Source organism: Saccopteryx leptura, chromosome X (genome assembly GCF_036850995.1).
Source record: "Saccopteryx leptura isolate mSacLep1 chromosome X, mSacLep1_pri_phased_curated, whole genome shotgun sequence".
Taxonomy (NCBI): domain Eukaryota; kingdom Metazoa; phylum Chordata; class Mammalia; order Chiroptera; family Emballonuridae; genus Saccopteryx; species Saccopteryx leptura.
Genome location: NC_089516.1, coordinates 39269046 through 39287542, shown reverse-complemented (window position 1 = coordinate 39287542; position 18497 = coordinate 39269046). Strand labels below are relative to the sequence as shown.

General features: G+C 43.0%; 1 protein-coding gene across 9 annotated transcripts in view; it reads right to left on the bottom strand.

Moving 5' to 3' along the window:
* The window catches only part of FAM120C (family with sequence similarity 120 member C), a 98777-nt gene that overhangs the window by 67125 nt on the left and 13155 nt on the right, over positions 1 to 18497 (bottom strand). The window contains exon 2 of one of the 9 annotated variants that reach the window (XR_010747897.1): positions 14906 to 15117. The exons of 7 other annotated variants lie outside the window; for them this stretch is intronic. Coding sequence is in view for 1 of the 2 variants with exons in the window: in XM_066357560.1 (XP_066213657.1) it covers positions 11286 to 11303 (18 nt within the window). In the remaining variant the exon portion in view is untranslated. Of the gene's footprint in view, positions 1 to 11051; positions 11304 to 14905; positions 15118 to 18497 lie in introns of those variants that run through there. One more of the 9 variants, XM_066357560.1, reaches the window with a different exon arrangement.

Sequence of the window (18497 nt, the reverse complement as noted above, 5' to 3'; positions counted from 1 at the left end):
TCCTGGCTCCCAAATAAACTGGAACACAGTAATATGAATAATAATAGCTAACAGATACTGAACAGGTACAATGTGCTAAGCAATGTTCCAAGTACTTTATATGCATTAACTCGTTTAATACTAAAAACAATCTTATGAGGCCATAACTATTATTATACCCATTTTACACTATTATCCTTAGGGTCACATGGCTGAAAGGAGCTAAATCTGGATTTTGGCTCTAGAGCCTGTGGATATCGATAATGTTGTTGAACCCAGCTGACCTATTTCTTCACTTAAGTTATAAAGGAATGGTAGTTTTCTGGAGTCTGATAGGAGTTTTAATGCATTAAGCTTTACTAGGCTATGGAAAGAAAGTCTAGTCACAATAGGTAGTCAAGTCACATATCAAGTCATACAAGGGGAGAGACATGGGTAAGCAGCAAGGTTTGTGTTTGATATCCAGGCAATGGAACCCAAAATCCTTACTTTGCACTGCAACATATTTAAGCCTAGATTTATGACTAACTCTAGATGGGCCAGGGTAGTCGAGTTTTATGCTGCCCCCTGGTGATCATTTCTTCCAGCACGTCTCTCCTACAAGTCACTGACAGAGCATCCTTCTACTTTGTACTAGGCATAATACTAAGTGTGGTATATTCTACCCCATCATCACAACCTAACCCTGTAGGCTTTAGAAGCCCAATTTTATATGAGAAAACTGAGGCTTGGAGAAGTGAGACGCCATGTTCAGGGCCACAGAATCGAGAAACAGAAACCTGGATCAGACTGACACCAAGGTCCATGCTCTTTCAACTACAATATATTACTTTTATCTGGGCTAAAGCTGATTATGCCACCATCCAAGTGATTTCAATTCCAGAAAACCAAGGACTAGTGATTTTTAACTAATCTGGTGGCTCTTATAACACTAGGAATGTAAATTACAATGACCCAGAGAGCATTTTCAAATGCACAAACCCGTGCTTCACCTCAAATTGGCTGATGACAATAAATCTTGATTAGGACAACGATAAAGCCTTCCAGCAACAATGCCTCTAATTTTTTTTATTTTTATTTATTCATTTTAGAAAGGAGAGAGAGGGGGAGAGAGAGAGAGGAGAGAGAGAAGGGGGGAGGAGAAGGAAGCATCAACTCCCATATGTGCCTTGACCAGGCAAGCCCAGGGTTTCGAACCGGTGACCTCAGCATTTCCAGGTCGATGCTTTATCCACTGCACCACCACAGGTCAGGCAACAATGCCTCTTAAAATAGCCCTGCACCCTCCCTGGCTCCATTTCCCCATCTGTGATGACTACTGCCACCATGCAGAATGACTTCCAATACCTGGTCCAAACTGATCCAGTTTCATTGGCAGCCTTGCAATTTTCCAGACTAAAATGACTTGGGCAAAAATTAAACAACATACACCAACAACTAAGTGGAAAAGAAATACATTTGAGCTTTAAAGAAAGTAATAGTTGAGCCTGTCTAGGTGGTGACACAGTGGATAGAGCATCAACCAGGGACTCTGAGGACCCAGGTTTGAAACCCCGAGGTCACTGGCTTGAGCACTGGGTTGCTGGCTTGAGCATGGGATCATAGACATGATACCATGGTCACAGGCACAGCTCCCTGAGAAGTTTAATGTGTCACTTCCAATAACAAGTAGTCAAAAGCAGTGCCTTTTAAATTGTACTTCCTAAATCATGATTTGGATAAGTGGAAAATTGGACCAAATGATCAGGCAGGAATGATGCTCCTATTTTCTCATCCATCTGAGCTCATATTCACCATTTTATTTACCTTTTGGCTCTTTCAGAACTATTTTGTTGAAGAATATTTTCTATTAAGACTAGAAGTATTAATCACTAAAATGTAAGCTCCAGGGCCAGGATTTCTTGGTTTGTTTTGTTTATTGCTATATCTCTGGTGCATAGAATACTTGCACAGAGTAGGGAACCAATGAACCGTTTCGACTTGTAACCAATATTTACTGAGCCAGAACTGCTATATACCAAGGGACTGATCTGGGTGTGGGGATACAGCAGTAAATAAGAGTCCCAAATTCCTACCTTTATGGAACTGACAATCTAATAATTAATATTTCACTACAGGCACTGGGCTAAACAACTTAAGACATGTTTATTCTTCTAACCCTGTGAAATAGGTCATCATTAACACCCCTCTACCCTCCTTTTTTTTTTTTTTTTTAAGCAAAAATATGTAAGTATTTTGCCCCAAATCCCACAGCTGACCGTATAGCAGAAGTTGGATTTGAAGTCAGGTCTGACTTCAAAATAATGCTCTTTTTTGGCATGTATCTGCCCAGTTTTCCCACTTACTGAAGAGACTATCTACACTGTTGTATATCCTGGCCTCCCTTATCTTAGATTAACTGACGATATAAGCAAGGATTTATTTCTGGGCTTTCTGTTCTGTTCCATTAATCTATGTGTCTGTTTTTATGCTACTACCATACTATTTTTTTTCCCCCTGTATTTTTCTGAAGCCGGAAACGGGGAGAGACAGTCAGACAGACTCCCGCATGTGCCCGACCGGGATCCACCAGGCATGCCCACCAGGGGGCGACGCTCTGCCGCGACCAGAGCCACTCTAGCGCCTGGGGCAGAGGCCAAGGAGCCATCCCCAGCGCCCGGGCCATCTTTGCTCTAGTGGAGCCTCGGCTGCGGGAGGGGAATAGACACAGAGAGAAAGGAGAGGGGGAGGGGTGGAGAAGCAGATGGGTGCTTCTCCTGTGTGCCCTGGCCGGGAATCGAACCAGGACTTCTGCACGCCAGGCCGACACTCTACCACTGAGCCAACCGGCCAGGGCCTACCATACTATTTTGATTACTGTACCTTTGTAGTATATTTTGAAATCAGGACCATGATACCTCCCACTTAGTTCTTCCTCAAGATTTCTTTAGCTAAGTCTGACCTGTAATAGCACAGTAGATAAAACATCAACCTGGAACGCTGAGGTCGCCGGTTCAAATCCCTGGCCTTGCCTGGTCAAGGCACATATGGAGATTGATGCTTACTGCTCCTCCCCGTGCCCTTCTCTCTCTCCCTCTCTCTCTTTCTCTCTCTCTCTTTCTCTCTCCCCTGTAAAATGAATTTTAAGAATCTTTAAAAAAAGAAACCCCAAGATTGCCAGCTTGAGCACGGCTCACAGACATGACCCCACAGTCTCTGGCTTGAGCTCAAAGGTGCTGGCTCAAACAGGGAGTCACTGGCTTGACTGGAGCCCCCTAGTCCAGGAACATGTGGGAAAGTAACCAATGAACAACTAAAGTGCCACAACTACGAGTTGATGCTTCTCATCTCTCTCCCTTCCTGTCTCTCGCTAAAGAAAAAAAAATATCAATGGGTACAAGATTTATCAGGGACATCACTTCATAAGTTATATAAATGTCTAAACACTATGCTGTACACCTGAAACTAATATAATATTATATGTCAACTGTAACTTGAAATAAAATAATCAACAAATACAAGAGCTGGTCAAGATGTGGAGAAAACGGAACCCCTGCGCACTGTTGGTTGGATTGTAAATTGGTGCAGCTGCTATGGAAAAAGAGTATGGGGATTTCTAAAAAAAATATAAAACTGCCATATGACCTAGCAATACCACTTCTAAGTATTTATTCAAAGCAAACAAAAGCACTCATTTAAAAAGGCACATGCACCCCATGTTCACTGCAGCATTATTACAATAACCAAGATATGGAAGCAACCCAGTTGTCTATAGACGAATGGATAAAGAAGATGTGATAGACATTTATACCTACAAACACACATACACACATATATAATGGAATATTACTCAGCAATAAAAAATATAAAAGCGCCTGACCAGGTGGTGGCGCAGTGGATAGAGCGTCGGACTGGGATGCGGAAGGACCCAGGTTCGAGACCCCGAGGTCACCAGCTTGAGCGCAGGCTCATCTGGCTTGAGCAAAGAGCTCACCAGCTTAGACCCAAGGTCGCTGGCTCCAGCAGGGGGTTACTCGGTCTGCTGAAGGCCCGCAGTCAAGGCACATGTGAGAAAGCAATCAATGAACAACTAAGGTGTTGCAACGCGCAACGAGAAACTGATGATTGATGCTTCTTCTCTCTCTCCATTCCTGTCTGTCTGTCCCTGTCTATCTCTGCCTCTGTAAAAAAAAAATATATATATATATAAAAGCTTGTCATTTGCAATATGAATGGACATGGCGAATATTATTTTGAGTCAGACAGAGAAAGACACATACCACATGATTTCAGTTATATTTGGAATCTAAAAACAAAACAACAGAAACAGGCCCACAGATACAGAAAACAGCTGATGTTTGCCAAAGGGGTGAGAGGATGGGTAAAAAGGAAAAAAAATATATATATATCTTTAAAGAGCAGCAGGATAGCACAACGCTTAAAGGAAAATATCAAGTTGGCCTGACCAGGTGGTGGCACAATGGCTAGAGCATCAACCTGGGACGCTTGAGAACCCAGGTTTAAAACCCTAAGGTTGCCGGCTTGAGCAAGGGGTTACTGGCTCATTTGGAGTTCCCCGGTCAAGGCACATATGAGAAAGCAATCAATGAACAACTAAGGTGCCAAAACTATGAGTTGATGCTTCTCATCTCTCTCCTTTCCTGTCTGCTGTCTGTCCCTGTCTCTTTCTCTTCTGTCTCTTGCTAAAAAAAAAAAAAAAAAAAAAGTTGATTTTGGTAGGATTTTTAGATTAAATATAGTGCAAATTATCATTCACTATGCCCATTTTAACAAAGTAATGCTTTGAAAACTGTCTATTCTAGGTTAGAAAAAATTGTTTGCTTGCTTAGAAACAATACACACTTATTTGGCCTGACCTGTGGTGGCGCAGTGGATAAAGTGTTGACCTGGAACACTGAGGTCTCCAGTTTAAAACCCCAGGCTTGCCTGGTCAAGGCACACATAGGAGTTGATGTTTCCTGCTCTTGCCCCCTTCTCTCTCTCTAAAAATGAATAAAAAGAACTACACACTTATTAAAGAAACAAAAATAAATAAATAAAAGAACTCTCTCCATCTAATATGTCATTTTTCAAATAAAGGCAACTGGGAACCGAGCATACACGAACTTCAGATCAATTTATAAATACAAGAATCACATGGCCATAAAGAATAACTAGATTATGAGCCTGTTATTTCAGTTACATCCAGTCCCTAGAACCCTGCTTGGACCATAAAAAGAGCTTAATCCAGATGCACTACTGCTTTCTGACCTCTGCAATTATCTGAATTCCTCCAGCTCATCTCAAATTCTGTTGGGATACTAGCCTCACTCCCATCTACCATGTTAAATATACCAAATTGGTGTGATTCATGCAGGGCCTTGTGGTCCACCTTCTCCACCTGTTCAGTTCCAAAGCAAAAAGAAATAAGAGATGACAAATATCACCTTTTAAGAAAGGGGAGGGAGCCTGACCTGTGGTGGCACAGTGGATAAAGCATCAGCCTGGAGTGCTGAGGTTGCTGGTTCAAAGCCTCATGCTTGTCCAGTCAAGGTGCACACGAGAAGCAACTACAAGTTGATGCTTCCCATTCCTCCCCCATCCCTTTCTCAATATCTCTTTCTCTCTAAAATTAAAAAAATAAAATCTTTTATTTTAAAAAGAAAAAAAAAGGGTAGGGGTAGATTATGTGTAAGTGTGCTTTAGCAATAGAAATACAGGTGGTTTCGCCCCTGGCTGGTTGGTTCAGTGGTAGAGCGTCGGCCTGGCGTGCAGAAGTCCCGGGTTTGATTCCCAGCTAGGGCACACAGGAGAAGCGCCCATCTGCTTCTCCACCCCTCCCCCTCTCCTTCCTCTGTCTCTCTCTTCCCCTCCCGCAGCCAAGGCTCCATTGGAGCAAAGATGGCCCGGGCGGTGGGGATGGCTCTGTGGCCTCTGCCTCAGGCGCTAGACTGGCTCTGGTCGCGACAGAGCGAGGCCCCGGATGGGCAAAGCATCGCCCCCTGGTGGGCGTGCCAGGTGGATCCCGGTCAGGCGCATGTGGGAGTCTGTCTGACTGCCTCCCCATTTCCAGCTTCAAAAGAATACACAAAAAAAAGAAAAAAAAAAGAAATACAGGTGGTTTCTATGTCAAATGTAAGGCCTATCTGCCTTGAAGTCTAAACTGGAAAAACAGACCAAAATTCTTGTTGATGCAAATTTTCATTATACCACTCTACGGATTTCAACAACTGTTAAGAGACTAAACTGACAATCATGAAACTAAATAATGTAGAATTAAAAAGTAAGAATTGCAGCAATTGAAAACCATAGCCAACTCAAGGTAACATTGACAAAGTTTCCTTCCTGTATGAATTTCAATTATCTACATACACAGGCATGTTAGAATGTTTGCCATTAAATTCCACAGTTAAGCTGGATCCAGTGTTCAGTAAAGGCTATTAAAGTGCTAATTTTAATGTGTGAATATCCCATCTTAGTACTCCTAATTATTCTTAGGCTGCCAGGAGCCAGCCTATTTCTGTAAGTGAAACTGCCTGTCACATGTGAGAACAAAAGGAAAAACATATTTTCTAAATCTATTGGGGCTCATCTATGGGCTAGAGACTCTACTTTGAAAATAACTTTTGTAATCAGTGAATATAGCAGAAACTTTGATATCCACTGTACCTATGCTCAATTTCAGGTGGTCAGGTAAGTCATTTAGCTTCTTCATCTATAAAATGGAGATTTTGCTAATTCCTATCTAATTGTATGACTTAGAAATTATTTATACAGCCTGACCAAGCAGTGATGCAGTGCATACAGCATCGACCTGGGACACTGGGGACCCAGGCTCGAAACCCCGAGGTTGCTGGCTTGAGCGCTGGCTCATCCAGCTTGAGCATGAGATCACAGAAATGACCCATGGTTGCTGGCTTGAGCCCAAAGATCACTGGCTTGAAGTCCAAGGTCGCTGGCTTGAGCAAGGGTTCACTGGCTCAGCTGGAGCCGCCACCCCTACCCTGGTCAAGGCACTTATGAGGAAGCAATCAACGAACAACTAAGGTGCCACAACAAGTTGATGCTTATCTCTCTCCCTTTCTATCTGTCCCTGTATGTACCTTTCTCCCTCTATTAAAAAAAAATACTTATATAAAATACCCAGCACAAAGGCTCTGCAAAAGTGCTTACAAAATAAGTCACAGCCTGTTTATACTGCAGGGATGAAGTCTGTGGTACATACTACTGTCTGCAGGTCTTCAGAAATCATTTGAGATACGTAGATACTAGAGAGGCACTTGTTCTGCCCAAAGCAAATCTTCAGGACTGAAAACTCAGAAGCCCTGATGAACGGTATCCTTAGGAATAAAAGGCATACGAAGGCCCAAGGGAGCTTTTGGGTTACCTCAGAAAGGAAGACAGGAACTGCAGAGGAAAATGACAGCAAGAAATTTCTAGGAATCCTTGAACCAGGGGCTGCATGTTTCCAGGAGCTGGAAAGCTAACATAAATGAATAAAGGGGGTTAAGAAAATCAACTGCCAGTAATATAATCTTTTTTTACTAAGCTATAACATGTTAATAATATAAATGTGCAAAATCTTGCCGTTTATATTTTTAGGTTCAAAATTGAGAACACAAGTCAACAAATACAAAAACTTAATCACTACGTTTGTGTCTGTTATTTATTATCCTTTGACTTGGAACAGGCGGTCTGACGCCTTTCTTATGTATCAGGAGGTCAGTGTTATGTCTTATATTTTTGTGTTATAATGTGCAGTGAAGAATTTAGCCTTGAATTCGTTCACTGGGAATGACTAATTTTATCCCTATTTCATAATGGAAAGCAGCTGTTTATTAATGCAAGCATTTCCAAACACAGACTGACATTTTGCAGTGTTTTTTATATTTAAGGTAACTGCTCCCCAAGATATTTGCAGAGTTCTGGTATTTCAATGACATCACGCTTCACTTTCAGTACCATACAACAACAGTTACTCAGTATCTCCACTGTAGCTCTTCTTTTTCACCATGAACACTGAGAAAGGCTAACTGAACAATACTGGTTCATTTTCATAAAATATAATGTCAGAGCCTTTTCTGGAATTCAGCAGATAGCTCCATAATTTTGGGAATGTAATTCAGGCTTCGATTTCATTTCTTGGAAACCAGTTTTGGCAGAGAAAAGCCAGCCAGTTTATCTCCTGGAAAATGAGTTTCCCAAAGGCATAATTTTGCTAGAATGAGCGAATACAACCACATATACTGCTCACAAAAAGTAGGGGATATTTTATTGCTTCATACTCGTTTTGAAATATCCCCTAATTTTTGTGAGCAGTATATTTGTGAAGTTATTTCTGAACAAACCTGCTTTAATTCAAAGTGACCTGATGAGTTGAAATGCCAACTAAACAGGTCAAGTATTTTATCTCAATCTTTGCTGCTGTGCCACATGCCCTTTGGATACCTAAGTCATTTTTTTCCAGTATCTTCAGTACCATGCTTCAACTAAGCCAATCAATCTCCATATAATAGGGTCAGTGGTGGGATTCAAATAATTTAACAACTGGTTCTCTGCCCTAATGACTGTTTTAAGTATAAAAAAACGATATACCAAAAGGTAGTTTATTCTTTCATGCATTTAATACTTAAATAAGAACAATAAAAGAGGTACACAAAACTAGATTATAAGAGTTTTAAAAGTATTAATGAGCCCTGGCCGGTTGGCTCAGCGGTAGAGCGTCGGCCTAGCGTGCGGAGGACCAGGGTTCGATTCCCGGCCAGGGCACACAGGAGAAGCGCCCATTTGCTTCTCCACCCCTCCGCCGCGCCTTCCTCTCTGTCTCTCTCTTCCCCTCCCGCAGCCGAGGCTCCACTGGAGCAAAAATGGCCCGGGCGCTGGGGATGGCTCTGTGGCCTCTGCCCCAGGCGCTAGAGTGGCTCTGGTCACAACATGGCGGCGCCCAGGATGGGCAGAGCATCGCCCCCTGGTAGGCAGAGCATCGCCCCATGGTAGGCGTGCCAGGTGGATCCCGGTCGGGCGCATGCGGGAGTCTGTCTGACTGTCTCTCCCTGTTTCCAGCTTCAGAAAAATGCAAAAAACAAATTAAAAAAAAAAAAGTATTAATGAAAAAGTATAAAGTAATACCTGACAAAAAGCAATAAAACTGTTATTTGAGATATTTCCGTATTGCTTCTTTTTTTTTCTTCTTTATTCATTTTTAGAGAGGAGAGAGAGAGGGAGAGAAAGACAGAGAGAGAGAAGGGGGGAGGAGCTGGAAGCATCAACTCCCATATGTGCCTTGACCAGGCAAGCCCAGGGTTTCGAACCGGTGACCTCAGCATTTCCAGGTCGACGCGTTATCCACTGTGCCACCACAGGTCAGGCCCGTATTGCTTCTTGATTGGCGTCCTCACTTGCAATTTTCTTCGCTTTTATCTGAGCACCATCGGCTGTGTGATTTGATTTATCCTTAACCATCTTTTCACTGTAGGGGCAAGATCCCATTCCTTTAGAATGTATATTTGTGAGTTCCACATTGGGGGGCTGCCCAGGTGCCCACTTTAGAGAGAACACTGATTACAAGTGCTATTTTAACAACCAGTTCACCAAACTCAACAGAAAATTAGGTATTGGTTCTGCTGAACCAGAGCAAACTGGCTGGATCCCAACACTGACTAGGGCAGATTTCCATAACATGAATCTAGTGACTCACGAAGTGAAGTATTCAACTGTGTTCGGTGCAAACCACAGTATTAAATTACTAGTTCCTGACATTTCATTTTGAACATTTTTGCACAAAAAGTGAATCCAAAGGAGTGACACAACAGCTTTAAATCCTTGTAAAATGTTTCTACTTCAAACTGAAGCTTCCTAAGTCCAATAGTAAACACTTTTGCAGAAGCATACATGTAGTCATATTCACTAATTTTAATCAATTTATATTAAAAAAATATCAAGACTTTTCTTCTTTTTTCCAATTGTGCGTGTGGGGGGGGGGGGAGTGAGACAGAGACTCCCACATGCACCCTGGGATCCACCCTATAACTCCCTGTCTGGGACTAATGCTCTGCCCACCTGGGGCCATGCTTACAACAGAGCTATTTATAGCACCTGAGGCAGAGGCTCCAGGGAGCCATCCTCAGCACCTGGGGGCAATGCACTCAAACCAAATGGAGCTATGGCTGCGGGAGCTCTGGGGAGGGAAAAAGAGAAAGAGAGAGAGAGAGAGAAGGGGAGGGGGAGGGGGGAGAAGTAGATGGTTGCTTCTCCTGTTGTGCCCTGACTGGAAATCAAACCCAGGACACCCACAGCAGGCCAACACTCTACCACTGAGCAAACTGGCCAGGGCCTTCAAATACTTGTTCATAACATAGTTTCTGCTATACTCAACACTCTTTTCTTAAACTACTACCTACAAAAGGCTTTCAAGGCCTGGCAATGTTTCATTTACTACATAACTGCATTTAATGGCAGTATCACTTATTCTGTCTGTATTCAAACACAGCCTATTGAAATTTCTAGCATTTTAAAGTTCTTTTTGTTTCAGCACTCATCATTTTTATATAATGATCCTATTTCCAATAATGGCTTATCTTAAAATGGTATCATAAAATGTAGTCTTATAATGGGCATTTTATTTAGGTATAGAGAAATATTCATCACTTCCAACAATAGGCTCACCTAATCTGTGGTGGCGCAGTGCATAGAGGGTCAAACTGGAACACTGAGGTCACCAGTTCAAAACCCCAGGCTTGCCAGGTCAAGGTACAGGTGGGAGTTGGTACTTCCTGCTCCTCCCCCCTTCTCTCTTTCTCTCCTCTCTAAAAATTAAGAAATAAAGTCTTTAAATTTTTTAAAAAGAATTCTTCATTAAGAAAAAATAGGCTCTTTCCAAATTTCCTTTATATGTGACTTTCTTGTATAACCTCTTTTTTCCACTTTTCATAGATGTGGGTACAAAAAATATTTGGTGTTCATCAAAAGTGAAATAAAAAGTACAAGCACAACAATTAATGCTGTGTTAGTTATCTATTTAGTTGTAACAAATTATCCCCAAAACTTAGTGGTTAAAAGAAAACATTTATTATCTCATATTATCTGTGGGCATAGCTTAACTGGGTCCTCTGGCTCAGGGCTCTCACAAGCTGTGATCAAGGTGTCAGCCGGGCTGCAGTCATCTCAAGACTTGACTGGAGAAGGATCTGCTTCCAAGTTCACACACATGGCTGTTGACAGGATTCAGTTCCTTGGAGCTTGGTGGACTGAGGGCCTCAGTTCCTCACTGGCTGTAGGTCGATGGCTGACCTCAGTTCATTGTCACGCGGGCCTCTCCACAAGGCAGCTCATAACATGGCTGCTTGCTTCATCAGAGTGATCAAGCAAGAAAAGCCAGAGAGAGAGTACACACAAGATGGAAGTCACAAGTTTTTTTATAACCTAATCTTGGAAGTGACATCTCATCACTTTTGTTGTAGTCTGTTCATTAGCAGTAAGTCACTAAGTTCAGCCCACACACAAGGGGTATGGGTAGATTACACAAGAGTGTAAATACCAGGAGGTGGAATCATTGAGAGCAACTGTAGAAAATAGTTATCAGAAATGACAAGCGGCACTTGGTCAGTGTGTAGACACCATGAATGGTAGAGACTGCAATAAATGATGACCATGTAGTTCAGCAAAAGGGGGCAACCAGTGTTGCCAGAAGATCTGATAGTTCAAGAGTGGTTGAAAAAATCAGACTTTTTTTTTTTTGGCAACATTTCACAATTTAAAAAATGTTGGCAACAGGCATATATTTGTTAAAACAGAAACATGTTCATATAATGCAAGTTAAATGGTAGAGGGAAATGAAAACTTATTCAACTACATGATCTCTTAATATTTGGTTCAAACCCACTATTTGATGTCAGATTCTGATAAACACTACTGACTAATGTAAATAAATTTCTTTTTTTAAAAAAATGTATAGGCCTATGGGCAGCCAGCTCGCCATCCTTGCATAATATCTGTAATATCTTTTGTGGTACAGGTGAAAGGGCAAGTGTTTGGGCATCTGGTATGCAAATCCTTCTTCTGCCACTTCCCCTGACCATGTCCTTGGGCCTAGGATAAGATCCAGAGAAATAATTCTAGAGACTCATAATGTTAGTCCTTTCTTTTTTTTTTTTTTGTATTTTTCTGAAGCTGGAAATGGGGAGAGACAGTCAGACAGACTCCCGCATGCGCCCGACCGGGATCCACCCGGCACGCCCACCAGGGGGCGACGCTCTGCCCACCAGGGGGCGATGCTCTGCCAGGACCAGAGCCACTCTAGCACCTGGGGCAGAGGCCAAGGAGCCATCCCCAGCACCCGGGCCATCTTTGCTCCAATGGAGCCTTGGCTGCGGGAGGGGAAGAGAGAGACAGAGAGGAAAGAGGAGGGGGGTGGAGAAGCAAATGGGCGCTTCTCTTATGTGCCCTGGCCGGGAATCGAACCCGGGTCCCCTGCACGCCAGGCCGACGCTCTACCGCTGAGCCAACCGGCCAGGGCATGTTAGTCGTTTCTTATTTGTCTCCCCTACTAATATGAGCTCCTGGAGGGACAGAGTACTCTCCTCACCTCAGCACTCCCTTATCTCACTTTCCTATTTCAAAAAAATGTTAATTGAACTGAAAAGTATTCATTGTCCTGGTAAGAAAAATGGGGTGAAATGAGGACAGAGAATGGCAGGCAGATGATGAAAGACCCTGAATGTCATGCTATGCTGAGCTTAAAGCACGAGAGTGAGATGATCAATACCCAACCTACTTAGAACACAAGATATTTTGGTCAAAGTCATGGTATCTGGCATTTATATGGCATTTACTATGTGCCATATAATGTTCTAAGCACTTTATTTACATTAAAACATTTAACACAACAGCCTGACCAGGTATTAGTGCAGTGGATAGGGCACTGACCTGGGACACTAAATCCCCGAGGTCACTGGCTTGAGCGTAGCCTCACCAGCTTGAGCATGAGGTCGCCAGCTTGAGTGTGGGATCACAGACATGACCCTAATGTCGCTGGCTTGAGCAATGGGTCGCTGACTCAGCTAGAGCACCCTGATCAAGGCACTTATGAAAAGCAATCAATGGGGGAAAAAAGCAAAATCAATGAACTAAAAGTGTCCCAACAAGTTAATGCTTCTCATCTCTCTCTCCTTTCCTGTCTGTCTCTCTTGCAAAAACAGACAAAAACATTCACAACAAAGTCTGCGATGTAGGTATTATTACTATTCTAATCTTCCAAGTGAGGAAAATGAGAAAGAGAGAGGTTAACTTGCCCAAGTTTATATACGTAATTAGTAGGTAGAGGAACAATGATTAACACCCAGGCAGTCTGTCTCCAAGGTCTGTACTCTTGACCATTATGCTACACAAACTATAACAAAAGTATTCTGGGCCTTGACTGATAGTGGTGCAATGGACAGAGCATGGACCTGGGTAGCTCAGGTCCCTGGTTTGAAACCCCAAGGTCGCCAGTTTGAGCACTGGCTCGGTGCAGGATCATGAACATGATCCCATGGTTGCTGGCTTGAGCCCAAAAGTCGCTGGCTTGAGGCACAAGATTGCTGGTTTGGGCCCTGGCCGGTTGGCTCGGTGGTAGAGCGTCGGCCTGGCGTGCAGAAGTCCCGGGTTCAATTCCCGGCCAGGGCACACAGGAGAGGCACCCATCTGCTTCTCCACCCCTCCCCATCTCCTTCCTCTCTTCTCTCTCTTCCCCTCCCGCAGCCGAGGCTCCATTGGAGCAAAAGATGGCCCGGGCGCTGGGGATGGCTCCTTGGCCTCTGCCCCAGGCACTAGAGTGGCTCTGGTCATGACAGAGCGACGTCCTGGATGGGCAGAGCATCGCCCCCTGATGGGCATGCTGGGTGGATCCCGGTCGGGCGCATGCGGAAGTCTGTCCGACTGCCTCCCCGTTTCCAGCTTCAGAAAAATTAAAAAAAATTAAAAAATAAAAAAAAGATTGCTGGTTTGAGCAAAGGGTCACTGGCTTGGCTTGAGCCACCAGGTCAAGGCATGTATGAGAAGCAATTTTGAAAAACTAAAGTGAAGCAACTACAAGTTGATGCCCCTCATGTCTCATCTTCCTCCCTCTTTCTCTCCCTTCCTGTTTCTATCTCTCTAAAATAAATTTAAAAAATTTAAAGTATTGGCCTGACCTGTGGTGGCGCAGTGGATCAAGCGTCAACTTGGAATGCTGAGGTTGCCGGTTCAAAACCCTGGGCTTACCTGGTCAAGGCACATATGGGAGTTGATGCTTCCTGCTCCTCCCCCTTTCTCTCTCTCTCTCTTCTTTAAAATGAATAATTAAAAAATAAAATTTTTTAAAAAATTAAAGTATTCTAGGCCCTGGTTGCATGGCTCAGTAGATAGAGTGTAGTCAGGGTATGCCAAGGTCATGGGTTCAATTCCCAGTCAGGGCAGAAATGAGAAGCAACCAATGAGTGCATGACTAAATGGAACAACTAAGTATAATGACTTGATGCTTTTCTCTCTCTCTCTCTTCCTTCCTCTCTCTCTAAAATCAATGAAAAAATTTTTAAAAAGAGAAAAAAGTATTCTATAAAAATATTAAAATGCAGCTGTACAGTTTTGAGATGTGTTAAAAATTGAGGAGTATGGTGTCAAATACACTTAGGTTTGTATCTTGGCTCAGCCACGTTATACCAGTGCAACCTTAGGCCACTGACCATGCTGAACCTGTTTTTATTTTAACTACAAAAAAATGGAGATTATGCCCTAGGCAGATAACACGTTAGGTTAGAGCAGTGGTCCCCAACCCCCGGACCGGTACTGGTCCGTGGGCCATTTGGTACCGGTCGGCAGAGAAAGAATAAATAACTTACATTATTTCCGTTTTATTTATATTTAAGTCCGAACGATGTTTTATTTTTTAAAAATGACCAGATTCCCTCTGTTACATCCGTCTAAGACTCACCCTTGATGTTTGTCTCGGTCACGTGATACATTTATCCGTCCCACCCTAAAGGCCGGTCCGTGAAAATATTTTCTGACATTAAACCGGTCCGTGGCCCAAAAAAGGTTGAGGACCACTGGGTTAGAGTGTCGTCCTGATACACAAAGATTGTGGGTTCAACATCTGGTCAGGTCACATATAGGAACAGATCAATGTTTCCGTCTCTCTCCTTTCTAAAATCAATAAACAAAACAAAAAAAATTAAATAACTCCATGATGCAGTTATTCAAAAATAAAAGACGTACCTATCAGACTTTTTTTCAAATAGATATTAAACTCTAGCCAGGTGCCTCAGTTAGTAGAGCCTCATACTGATGCACCAAGGTGGAGGGTTTGATCCCCAGTCAGAGCACATACAAGAAGTAACCAGTGAATGCATGACATAAATGGAACGGCAAAGAAATGTTTGTTTCTCTCCTCTCTGTCTCTTTCTCTCTTTCTCCTTCCTCTCACTCTAGAATCATTAATAAAAATCTTAAATAAATAAAAGGAGATTGGCTCTGGCTGATTGGTTCAGTGGTAAAGCAACCATCTACTTCTCTCCACCCCTCCCCTTTCTCCTTTCTTTTTTTCTCTCTCTCCCTCTCTCCCTCCCTCCCACAGCCATGGCTCATTGAGCAAGCTGGCCCCGGGCACTGAGGATGGATCCATGGCCTCACCTCAGGGGCTAAAATATGATAGCTTGGTTGCCAAGCAATGGAGAAAGAGCCCCAGATGGGCAGAGCATTGCCCCCTAGTGGGCTTGCCCGGTAGATCCCAGTTGGAGCGCATGTGGGAGTCTGTTTCTCTGCCTCCCTGCCTCTCATTTAATAATAAAAACAAAAATAATAAAAAATAAAAATGGAGATTAATATGCATCCTGAAGGGTGGTTGTGAGGATTAAATGATATGACTCTATGTAAGGCTCTTATTAGCTCATGTGGTAGCTATTATTATTACCACCTTGGGGAAGTTATTCTATAAATGCACTCCTAAGCAGCTACAAAACTTACTTCTACTTAACAGAGTCTGACAATTGTTTGGAGTCTGAGTTGATTTACATGAAATTAACAAATATTATAACACATTGGTTCTAAATTCTTCCATATCTGACCTTTAAAATCCTCTACAAAAAAACAAACAAACAAAAAAACCCTCTACAATCTTTCTCTCTCTCTCCAACCATTATTGTATATACTGTGTCAAACCCTAGAGCAAATCTCTGTCCTCTTGGAACTCAATCAAGACATTTGCATACAAACTTCCAGTTATAAGATAAATAAGCTCTAGAGATGTAATGTAAAACAGGTGGGGGGGTTATAATGTGATATGAAAATAGTATGAGAGAAAAATATATGAGGTAAAAGAGCATTCTGGTATCATAAGGGAAGGTGACATTCACTTGGCAGGGAAAGATTTCATAGTGATAACTTTGAGAAAGAATAAGTAGGAATTTGCTATGCAAAGATAAAAGCAACATAAGAAAAGCACTATGTGAGAAGACACGGTGTGTCTAGGACACCGGAAGAGTTCAGAATGGTTGGGACATTCCAATGGTTAGAAGAGGTGTGAGCAAAGGTAAGCATGAAGTAAGCCTGAAAAGAGTTTGGGGTCAGACTGTGAAAGGCATTGTCTGCCAAGCCGAGAAGTCTGGACTTGGTAGGGTACGCAAAACGTAGCCAGTGGGTATCATCAGGCACACAATCAAGTCAGCTTTAGTTTTCAGGATGGCATCTTTAACAGTAATGTGGAAAGTGGAAGAGAGTAGTCAAGGAACAAGTTGAGTCTATTTTTATGGTCCAGATAAGAGATGATGGGCTGACACCCTTTGCTGGTCTCAGCCCGCCTGTACCCAGGCATTTAAAAGTAAACTTTCTGCCTGACCATGCGGTGGCACAGTGGATAGAACGTCAAACTGGGATATGGAGGACCCAGGTTCGAAACCCGGGGTCGCCAGCTTGAGCGAGGGCTCATCTGGTTTGAGCAAAGCTCACCAGCTTGAGCCCAAGATTGCTGGCTCAAGCAAGGGGTCACTCGGTCAGCGGTAGCCCCCAGGTCAAGGCATATATGAGAAATCAATCAATGAACAACTACGGAGTCGCAACGAAGAATTAATGTTTCTCATCTCTCTCCCTTCCTGTCTGTCTGTCCCTATCTCTGACTCTCTCTGTCTCTGCCATAAGAATATATAATAATAAACTTTCATTTTCGAACACACTAGCCTCGTGTTTTTGGTTCAGCCCATGGTTTCTGCCTTTCAACATGTAGCCCAAATTAAATTTCAGAAAGACAACAAATTTTAGTATAAGTATATATATATAAAAGAGAGATGAAGGTGGGGAAATATCCAGAAGAGGGATTGCTGCATCACATGGTACTTCCATTATTTTTTTGAGAAACCTCTACTCTTTTCCATAGCGGCTACACCAATTTCCATTCCCACCATCAGCTCTTTTATCCAACATAATTTAAAAATTTTTTTAATTTATTGATGAGAGAAAGAGAAACAGTTCCACCTTTTTATGCATTCATTGGTTGATTCTTGCATGTGCCCTTACCGGGGACTGAACTCACAACCTTGGTATATAGGGATGACACTCCAACCAACTGAGCTCCTGGCAAGAGCCCAACACTTTTTTTGTGTGTGTGGCAGAGCCAGAGAGAGCCAGAGAGAGGGACAGACAGACAGAAACGGAGAGAGATGAGAAACATCAATTCTTAATTGAGGTTCCTTAGTTGTTGTTCATTGACTCATTTCTCATATGTGCCTTGACCAGGGGGTTACAGCAGAGCTCAAAGCCAGTGACCGTGGGCTCAAGCTGGTGAGCCTTGCTCAAACCAGATGAGCCCGCGCTCAAGCTGGCAACCTTGGGGTCTTGAACCTGGGTCCTCCGCATCCCAGTCCGATGCTCTATCTACTGCGCCACTGCCTGGTCAGGCCAATACCTTTTTAAAAAAATATTTTTATCCATTGATTTTAGAAAGAGGAGAGAGAAAGGGGGTGGGGGAGGAGCAGGAAGCACAGTAGATGCTTTCCATATGTGCCTTGACAGGGCAAGCCTGGGGTTTCAAAAACAGCAACCTCAGCATTTCGGGTCAACACTTTTATCTACTACACCATCACAGGTCACAGGTCAGGCCCAACACTGATTTCTTGATAAGTGCCATTCTAAAGGTTGTGAGGTGGTATCTCATTCTGGTTTTGATTTGCATTTCTCTGTTAACCAGTGATGTTGAATATCTTTTCATGTGTCTGTTGGCCATCTGTATGTCTTCCTTAGAAAGTACATAATGCCTGACCAGGCGGTGGCGCAGTGGATAGAATGTCGGACTGGGATGCGGAAGACCCAGGTTCGAGACCCCGAGGTTGCCAGCTTGAGCGAGGGCTCATCTGGTTTGAGCAAAAGCTCACCAGCTTGGACCCAAGGTTGCTGGCTCGAGCAAGGGGTTACTCGGTCTGCTGAAGGCCCGCGGTCAAGGCACATATGAGAAAGCAATCAATGAACAATTAAAGTATTGCAATGCGCAATGAAAAGCTAATGATTTTTGCTTCTCATCTCTCTGTTCCTGTCTG